The sequence below is a fragment of the Pleuronectes platessa genome, chromosome 17 (genome assembly GCF_947347685.1).
Source record: "Pleuronectes platessa chromosome 17, fPlePla1.1, whole genome shotgun sequence".
In the NCBI taxonomy this organism is placed as follows: domain Eukaryota; kingdom Metazoa; phylum Chordata; class Actinopteri; order Pleuronectiformes; family Pleuronectidae; genus Pleuronectes; species Pleuronectes platessa.
In genome coordinates, this window is record NC_070642.1 from 23,162,898 (window position 1) to 23,172,938 (window position 10,041).

Sequence of the window (10,041 nt, forward strand, 5' to 3'; positions counted from 1 at the left end):
ACTCACAGTCTGGAAGAGACTACACCGAAAAGTCCTGCCAGGTGCACCGGTCCCTGTCCCTCTACTTAGCCCTCTACCTGTCCTGCTACTGGTCCCTGTCCCTCTACCTGTCTTACTGGTCCCTGTCCCTCTACTTAGCCCTCTACCTGTCTTACTGGTCCCTGTCCCTCTACCTGTCCCCTTCCTTCTACCTGTCCTGCTACTGGTCCCTGTCCCTCTACTTAGCCCTCTACCTGTCCTGCTACTGGTCCCTGTCCCTCTATCTGTCTTACTGGTCCCTGTCCCTCTACTTAGCCATCTACCTGTCTTACTGGTCCCTGTCCCTCTACCAATCTCTCTATAAGTCCCCCTTCCTCTGTCTGTCTCTGTCCCTCTACCTGTCCCTGTCAGTTATAAATCAGATGAATGATTCAAACAATCAGTTTTGATGGAGCTAACGTCTTTGTCTTCACATATTAAAACGTCCATCCGTCCTCCAGCACCAGAGATGTTGAAGCTGGATCCTCAGACCGCTCACCCGATGTTGGAGCTCCATCACGGGGACACGGTGGTGTTCTGTGGGGCTGTGCTGCGGAGACTTCCTGATAATCCAGAGAGGTTCAGTTATAGTTACTGTGTCCTCACCGACCGAGGCTTCTCCTGTGGGAAACACTACTGGGAGGTAAACGTCACCAGTGCCCCTCAGCAGGATACACACCACCACTCTCAGCTGCGATGACAATATCTTCTTAAATCTGTTCTTTAGAAAACTACATCAGATTCAAGACACGTTCCTAAACTGCAGAACTGTTCACACTTGAGTTCTTAAATGATGATTGACATGTGTTCGTAAGTTGAAAGCATAGATAGATAGAAACTGATAGAAACATAGATAAAGCCCCACCATGAGACGGCAGTGCACACACAGAAATCACAGAAATTGAAACGATGGTTAAAGAAGAGTCCTGTTCTGAGAGGAGATGTTTCTCAGGATTCTCACTGACATGTATCAGCTTCACTGAACGATTCTGACTCTGATAAAGACCAGTGTGCTACGTGCACGCTACTCCACTTCCTGTCTTCGAGACTCTTTCACGAGTTCCTACATGACGTGGACAGGTTCTCACACGATGCACCATCTGTCACCAGGAGCCTCCACTCGTATGTCTGGTCTCCACATCTCCTCTGAGACGTATCCACGAGCCTCCTGAGCTTTGAGGAGTTCACTCAAAGTGATTGAACACAGATTTGTTTACAGTCTGGAGCTTTTTTCCAAAAGTCAGGCGACTATAAAATTGGGCTAAAAATGTTGTTGTGTGAATGAGACGTATCTCGGGCCAACTCCTCTGCTCGTGTGGAAGTAGTGGTTGTAACGTTGTGTCCTCACCAGGTGGAGGTGGGTAACAAACCAAGATGGCGTCTTGGTTTGGTCAAAGGAACAACCGGTCGCAAGTCCAAGCTGGTCAAGAGCCCAGAGAGCGGGGCGTGGCTGATCGGACTGAAGGACGGAGTTTATGAAGCCTTCTCCTCACCCAGGGTCGTCCTCCCGGTGTCCACGCCCCCCCGCCGGGTGGGACTGCTCCTGGACTACGAGGGAGGAGGTCTGACCTTCTACAGCAGCGACAGTCCTGACGAGCTGGGCTTCATCTACAGCTTCAGGCTGGACATCCAGGGGAAAGTCTACCCCCTGCTGGACATCTGCTGGCATGACCGAGGAGACAACAAACAGCCCATGATCCTCCCCCAGCCTCACAGGGCCCACCTCCTCCCCCAGCCCCTCCCCCAGCCCCTCCCCTACAAGCAGGGAAAGTGACAGTCGACCTGTAGCGTCGTCTGATGTCATCCTCTGAAATGAAAACTGTTCTACTCATGTGTCACTTATCGTCTCTGAGTGAACACAACGTCAAATTAATCAGATTACATTAATCATGTATGAGACTTTTTCATTTGTGCCGCTCGTCTGTTTATCTGCTCACATTGAAATTTCTGTAAAAAACAATCATAATGTAAATAAACTCTCAGAACTTCATTTAATAAAATCGAAATTAGTTCCTTTTAGTTAAAACTTGTTTTTTATTTCATTGTTTTGAAATCTACATTTTCAATCAATTTTAACTGTGAATAAATGTTCTCATGTGATTATGAGTCAAATGTTTTCAAATGTTATCGTCATGTTGTTTCCTTCCTGACACACGTTAATAACAGATTAATACCATGTTACTAACATGTTAATAACATGTTAGTAACAAATTAGTCACATTTGAATAACATCTGTTTTATCTGTTTATGCTAAGCTGATACAGCTAAACTACATTTCTTCATTTCTCCTGTTTGATCTTTATCTTTTAACAAACAACAAACTTAATCTTATCATTGACTAAACTGAGTTTAACTGAGTTAACTGAGTTTAACTGAGTTAATTGAGTTTAACTGAGTTTACCTGGAAGTAACTGGGTTAACTGAGTAAACTGGGTAAAGTCAGTATGAGCGACCCCTCAGTCCTCGATGGATCCTTCTCCATGTTGCAGGAACCGGATCAGAACTCCCGGCAGCGGCAGCTTCTTCACACGTGGACGTGAGACCAGCTGCAGGATCTGCAGCCGGCAGTTCTGCATCAGGGACCGCGGTGAAGCTGAACCACAAACCAGGGACCAATCAACAATCTGTGGACAGCACTTTACTGCTAAGAGAACAATACTGAGAGTTATTGATTATCTATTGACTGACTTGCTTTTTCTTTGATGATGCTCCACTCGCTGTAACTGTCCAGGTGTTCCATCAGTCTGGAGCAGAGAGTCACATGACCAACGTAGTCCAGTAGGACGTCAATGATTGGCCCCGCCCATCGAGAGATGCTTGGGGTTGAGATCATCTCACAGAACTGTCAATCAATCAATCAATCAATTAATCAATCAATCAATGTCTTTATTTAATCATGTTAAACTCAGGTCACCTGAACGCTCCTCCTCAGCTGTGTCTCCTCCAGGAAGTAGGAGTTGCTCCTCTCTGACCGAGTGGTTTTGATTGGTGGATGAGGTTTGCTGCCAAGACAACAGTCAAAGCAGGAGTGGGCGTGGCCTCCCTGGTCCAGCAGGTACTTGAACATGGGCAGGTCCTTCATGGCGAACATGTAGATGGGGGGGAAGGTGGTGGGGTGCATGGGGATGCAGGCGTTGATGTCAGCTCCGTGCTTCACGAGCAGGATCGTGGCCTGGACGCAGCTCTGCCTCACCGCCACCATCAGAGGCCTCAGCAGGTCCAGGTTGGGGTCGGCGCCGGCCTCCAGCAGCAGGCTCACCGCCTCCATGTCGTTGTTGATGACGGAGAAGTAGAGGGCGGTGCTGCGGCGGTCCTCGTACAGCCGGGAGCGCTCCTCCGACAGCTGAGCGTTCACATCGAAGCCCGCCGCGATCAGCAGCTCCAGCACGTCGTCACGCTCGCGCTCAGCCGCCACGTGCAGCGGGCTGATGCCGGTCCGCCGGACTCGGGCCTTACTGGTGGCTGGTATCAACATGGACACGATACTGGAAGCAGGGGACATCACAGGGATTAGCTCAGTCGGATTCCCAGCAGGATCCTGACTCGACAGGAAACCAGACGTGTTTAGTTCAGAAGTGAAGTTTGAGTTTTGATTTGACTGTGAGATCGTTTTTATTCCAGATTCACACTTATCAACAATTTATCATTGCACACCTGATGTCTGTGAATGCACAGTAGTTATTTTTTGCCACCAGGTGGTGCCTTTGAGTTGCAGTCAAAGGATTTTGAGCCAGAAGAAGAATTTGTAGTTTCAAGCAAACAGAAAACGTTGTTTTAGTTGAAAAGTGCAGGTTACTGCTCTGCACTGATGTTCACTGCTATGCAGACGACACCATGCTGTACACAGCTGCTGATCCTGACCACCTCATTTCTTTATGAATCAGTTTTAACCAAGTATTCTCATTACTGAGCCAGAAACTACAAATCAAGAACCATACTGGTTTTGAACCATAATGAGAAAGGCAACACCTGGTGGACGTCAGTTCTGCTAAGAGAGGCTCTGACCTCCCGAGGGGCTTAGTGTTAAAAGCTGTTATTGAAATAAGGTCGATAATAGTCGGGGTGCCTACGTGATACTTCCTCTCTGAGCCGCGATGTGAAGTGGTAATAATCCGGACTTCCCAGGTTTGTTGGCATCTGCGTTTTGTGAGAGGAGGAACCTCACAATTTCCTCATGTCCATTTTTAGCAGCTTCGTACAGAGCAGTGGCTGCATCATCAGCCTGACTGTTGATATCTGCACCTGCAGAGAGCAGACCCAGGGTCAGGCCTCAGACAGCAACACTCAAAGAGCTTCATGGAGACAGAACAACTAGTTAACAAAGAACTTCTTCAAAGAAGCAGCGATTACCAGCTGACAGAATTGGCAGTAATAGCAAAAGTCAGAAGAACTTGTTAGCAGAAACAGTCGTAGATAGCAGTTAGAAAAAGCAGTAGCATTAGCATTTAGTAGAAGGAGCAGTTAGAAGTATTATCAGTAGAACAATCAGATAAACGAGGTCAGTTTACCATGTTTCAGGAGGAAGCGCAGCGTGGCGACCTGCCCGTACTGAGCCGCGGTGAACAGCGGTGAGATGCCGTACATGTTGGTGAGGTTGTGTTTGGCTCCGGCCTTTAGCAACATCTCACAGATCTCCACGTTGTTCCGGACCACAGCTTCATGAAGAGCAGTACAACCCTGAATACACCGAGTGTTCACGGCAACACCGTGATTCAACAACTCCGCCACCATCACCGCACTGTCCCGCTCACAGGCTGCAGAGGAGGAGAGTCACTGATTCTCTTTATATACAGTCACTGATCCTCTTTATATACAGTCACTGATCCTCTTTATATACAGTCACTGATCATCTTTATATACAGTCACTGATCATCTTTATATACAGTCACTGATCATCTTTATATACAGTCACTGATCATCTGTATATACAGTCACTGATCATCTTTATATACAGTCACTGATCCTCTTTATATACAGTCACTAATCATCTTTATATACAGTCACTGATCATCTTCATATACAGTCACTGATCCTCTTTATATACAGTCACTGATCCTCTTTATATACAGTCACTGATCATCTGTATATACAGTCACTGATCATCTTTATATACAGTCAATGATCCTCTTTATATACAGTCACTGATCATCTTTATATAAAGTCACTGATCCTCTTTATATACAATCACTGATCCTCTTTATATACAGTCACTGATCCTCTTTATATACAGTCACTGATCATCTGTATATACAGTCACTAATTCTCTTTATATACAGTCACTGATCATCTTCATATACAGTCACTGATCCTCTTTATATACAGTCACTGATCCTCTTTATATACAGTCACTGATCATCTGTATATACAGTCACTGATCATCTGTATATACAGTCACTGATCCTCTTTATATACAGTCACTGATCCTCTTTATATACAGTCACTAATCATCTTTATATACAGTCACTGATCATCTTCATATACAGTCACTGATCCTCTTTATATACAGTCACTGATCCTCTTTATATACAGTCACTGATCATCTGTATATACAGTCACTGATCATCTTTATATACAGTCACTGATCATCTTTATATACAGTCACTGATCATCTTTATATACAGTCAATGATCCTCTTTATATACAGTCACTGATCATCTTTATATAAAGTCACTGATCCTCTTTATATACAATCACTGATCCTCTTTATATACAGTCACTGATCCTCTTTATATACAGTCACTGATCATCTGTATATACAGTCACTAATTCTCTTTATATACAGTCACTGATCATCTTTATATACAGTCACTGATCCTCTTTATATAAAGTCACTGATCCTCTTTATATAAAGTCACTAATCATCTTTATATACAGTCACTGATCCTCTTTATATAAAGTCACTAATCATCTTTATATACAGTCAATGATCCTCTTTATATACAGTCACTGATCCTCTTTATATACAGTCACTGATCCTCTTTATATACAGTCACTGATCATCTTTATATACAGTCACTGATCCTCTTTATATAAAGTCACTAATCATCTTTATATACAGTCAATGATCCTCTTTATATACAGTCACTGATCCTCTTTATATACAGTCACTGATCCTCTTTATATACAGTCACTGATCATCTTTATATACAGTCACTGATTCTCTTTATATACAGTCACTGATCCTCTTTATATACAGTCACTGATCCTCTTTATATACAGTCACTAATCATCTTTATATACAGTCACTGATCCTCTTTATATAAAGTCACTGATCATCTTTATATACAGTCACTGATTCTCTTTATATACAGTCACTGATCATCTTTATATACAGTCACTGATCATCTTTATATACAGTCACTGATCCTCTTTATATAAAGTCACTGATCATCTTTATATACAGTCACTGATTCTCTTTATATACAGTCACTGATCCTCTTTATATACAGTCACTGATCCTCTTTATATAAAGTCACTGATCCTCTTTATATACAGTCACTGATCATCTTTATATAAAGTCACTGATCCTCTTTATATACAGTCACTGATCCTCTTTATATACAGTCACTGATCCTCTTTATATACAGTCACTGATCATCTTTATATACAGTCACTGATCCTCTTTATATACAGTCACTGATCCTCTTTATATACAGTCACTGATCATCTTTATATACAGTCACTGATTCTCTTTATATACAGTCAATGATCCTCTTTATATACAGTCACTAATCATCTTTATATACAGTCACTAATCATCTTTATATAAAGTCACTGATCCTCTTTATATACAGTCACTGATCCTCTTTATATACAGTCACTAATCATCTTTATATAAAGTCACTGATCCTCTTTATATACAGTCACTGATCATCTTTATATACAGTCACTGATCCTCTTTATATAAAGTCACTAATCATCTTTATATACAGTCACTGATCCTCTTTATATAAAGTCACTAATCATCTTTATATACAGTCACTAATCATCTTTATATAAAGTCACTGATCCTCTTTATATACAGTCACTGATCCTCTTTATATAAAGTCACTGATCATCTTTATATACAGTCACTGATTCTCTTTATATACAGTCACTGATCCTCTTTATATACAGTCACTGATCCTCTTTATATACAGTCACTAATCATCTTTATATAAAGTCACTGATCATCTTTATATACAGTCACTGATTCTCTTTATATACAGTCACTAATCATCTTTATATACAGTCACTAATCATCTTTATATACAGTCACTGATCCTCTTTATATACAGTCACTAATCATCTTTATATACAGTCACTGATCCTCTTTATATACAGTCACTGATCATCTTTATATACAGTCACTGATCCTCTTTATATACAGTCACTGATCCTCTTTATATACAGTCACTAATCATCTTTATATACAGTCACTGATCATCTTTATATACAGTCACTGATCATCTTTATATACAGTCACTGATCATCTTTATATAAAGTCACTGATCATCTTTATATACAGTCACTGATCCTCTTTATATACAGTCACTGATCATCTTTATATACAGTCACTGATCATCTTTATATACAGTCACTGATCAGTGACTGATGGTCTGTACATATAAAGATATACAAACATCACTTCCTGTTGTTACCTTTGTAGAGGGGCGTCTCCTTGTCGTGGTTGGGGATCTCCGTGTCGGCTCGGTTCTCCAGTAGAACCTGAACACATGTGACTTCCTCTCTGCTGACGGCGAGCAGAAGCGCTGACTCACCATGTTCAGTTCGCCTGTTGATGGTCCCCGGCTGAGCTGAGCACAAACACACAGACTAAAGTCCTCTGGACAATGATGTGAGGTCTCTGGTGTCGTTTGGTCTCTACCTGACAGCAGGACCCTCAGACAGGAGTCCTGACCGTGCCACGCCGCCTGGTGGACGGCGAGCCAGCCGGGTTTACTTGGCAGCTTCAGGTTCGTTCCAGGACACATCGCCAGGATCTTCACTCTGTTCACATCTCCAACACGGATCGCTTTGAACAGAGGCTCCTCCTCCCTGCAGAGACAACACCAGACACCAGTCTCACCTGTCTCACCTATCTCATGTGTCTCACCTGACCTCACCTGTCTCTCCTGCCCCACAGGTGACACACAGGTGTACAGAGCTTTAGAGTACTCACTCCTCCGGTTCCGGAGCGGTGTGGACCAGGTGACCATCAGCTCTGCGATAAGCCACCATCCTTTTCCCAGAGCCTGTCACGAAGCAGCTGACTGTCCCATCAAAAGTCTTCCTGCCACCACATGACATCAGTCAATCAGAGCACAAGGTCTAAACACCACCGCAGGCAACATGTGATCACTATCCCCTACATGTGTGTGATCGGACTTCTGTGGTGATGAAGTCTTTGAACGTCTTGTCCTGTCCCACCTCAAGCACATCACCAACCCCTGCTAGACCCTCAGATGCTGTAAACATGTCTCCACCTCATCCTCCAGCACCTGGACTCCCCAGGAACCTACTTCAGGATCCTGTTTGTGGACGTCAGGTCTGCATTCAACACCATAATCCAGATCGGCTCCAGGACAAGCTCTCCCTGCTGAGCCTTGTGGGCACCTTCATCACCCAGGACCTAAAGGGAGCTGAACACCGGCTCCCCCCCCACATCCAGCAGAGGGAGCACTTCCTGCTGCCGCGTAGAAGTTCAACCTACCAAAGCCGATGATGCTGAACTTCTACACTGTCATCGAGTCCACTGCTGCTACAGCCAAGGACCACAGCACATCAGAGAAGGTGCTAGGCTGCAACCTGTCCTCTCTGCAGGACCTGAACGTCTCCAGGACCTGAACGTCTCCAGGACCTGAACGATCCCAGGACCTGAACGTCCCCAGGACCTGAACGTCTCCAGGACCTGAACGTCTCCAGAACCTGAACGTCTCCAGGACCTGAACGATCCCAGGACCTGAACGTCCCCAGGACCTGAACGTCTCCAGGACCTGAACGATCCCAGGACCTGAACGTCCCCAGGACCTGAACGTCTCCAGGACCTGAACGTCTCCAGGACCTGAACGATCCCAGGACCTGAACGTCCCCAGGAGCTGAACGTCTCCAGGACCTGAACGTCCCCAGGACCTGAACGTCTCCAGGACCTGAACGATCCCAGGACTTGAACGTCTCCAGGACTCTGAGGTGTGCAGGTAAGCTTGTGGCCGACCCGTCCCACCCTGGTCATGGACTCTTGGAGCCACGTCCCTTTGGCAGAAGGCTGCAGGTCATCAGGACCAAAACCTCAAGCCATGAAAACAGTTTCCTCCCGACCGCTGCTCCTCGTCAACAAGACCCGGGACCTTCGAACTGCCCTGATGTCCCTGTGACACTTTACGAATAATCATATTGTACATTTTGCACAATCCCTCCTGCTTATGGTAGGTTTTTTATTTGCTTGTAGTATTTTTTATTGAATTTTTGTTTCCTATTTTTAAATTTGCTTTATTTATAATTGCACAAACACACCCCAGCCAATTCTATGTATGTGTAAACCTATACTTGGCAATAAACCGGATTCTGATTTCGAGTCATGTGCAGAAGTGGAATCATGATTATCATCATTTCTGTATATTTCGATAATCAGCCTGATTCAACAGTCAATAATCAATAAATATTCTTTGATCTGAAACAACTTTTCATGAGCAGTGTGTGAGCGGACGTACGGATCAGGAGGTTTTTCCCTCGGGGGGTTTGGTGAACTGTAGTGAGCGAGGCTCGGGGCTGGAGGAAGATTCTGGGAGTTGTGTCTGACCTCAGGGTTCAGGTTGGTGGTTGCGTTGCTGGTTGTGTTGCTGGTTGTGTTGCTGGTTGTGTTGGGGTTGCTGCTGTGTGTGTCGTTCAGACTTCGCTCCATGGCGATCTGCAGCACTTGGTCATCACTCAGGTTACTATAGAGAGAATAATCCTCAAAGCTGAGACCAGCGGAGATCCCGCCCGCCGCCATGATGGAGGAGGAGGAGTTCACCTCAAACACAAACTGAGAAAGAACAGTTCACA

The 10,041-nt window shown here is 44.4% G+C and overlaps 2 protein-coding genes across 2 annotated transcripts in view; one reads left to right on the forward strand and one right to left on the reverse strand.

The window, feature by feature from the left end:
* LOC128459803 (E3 ubiquitin-protein ligase TRIM50) overlaps positions 1-1,792 on the forward strand; it is a 7,087-nt gene extending 5,295 nt beyond the window's left edge. Inside the window, exons 7-9 of the mRNA XM_053444700.1 lie at positions 1-41; positions 480-661; positions 1,370-1,792. The exon at positions 1-41 is cut by the window's left edge and continues 84 nt beyond it. Coding sequence (XP_053300675.1) covers positions 1-41; positions 480-661; positions 1,370-1,792 — 646 coding nt within the window. The remainder of the gene's footprint in view (positions 42-479; positions 662-1,369) is intronic.
* Positions 1,793-2,102: 310 nt separating this feature from the next.
* On the reverse strand, positions 2,103-10,000 carry LOC128460341 (ankyrin repeat and SOCS box protein 2). Its single transcript, XM_053445500.1, has 9 exons — positions 9,708-10,000; positions 8,180-8,290; positions 7,886-8,055; positions 7,659-7,814; positions 4,527-4,772; positions 4,089-4,260; positions 2,933-3,503; positions 2,707-2,860; positions 2,103-2,611 (listed from the first exon to the last, which is right to left on the reverse strand). Exons 1-9 carry the CDS (start codon positions 9,986-9,988, stop codon positions 2,475-2,477), a joined length of 1,998 nt encoding a protein of 665 aa, XP_053301475.1. The 5' UTR covers positions 9,989-10,000; the 3' UTR covers positions 2,103-2,474.
* Between the last annotated feature and the right edge of the window lie 41 nt (positions 10,001-10,041).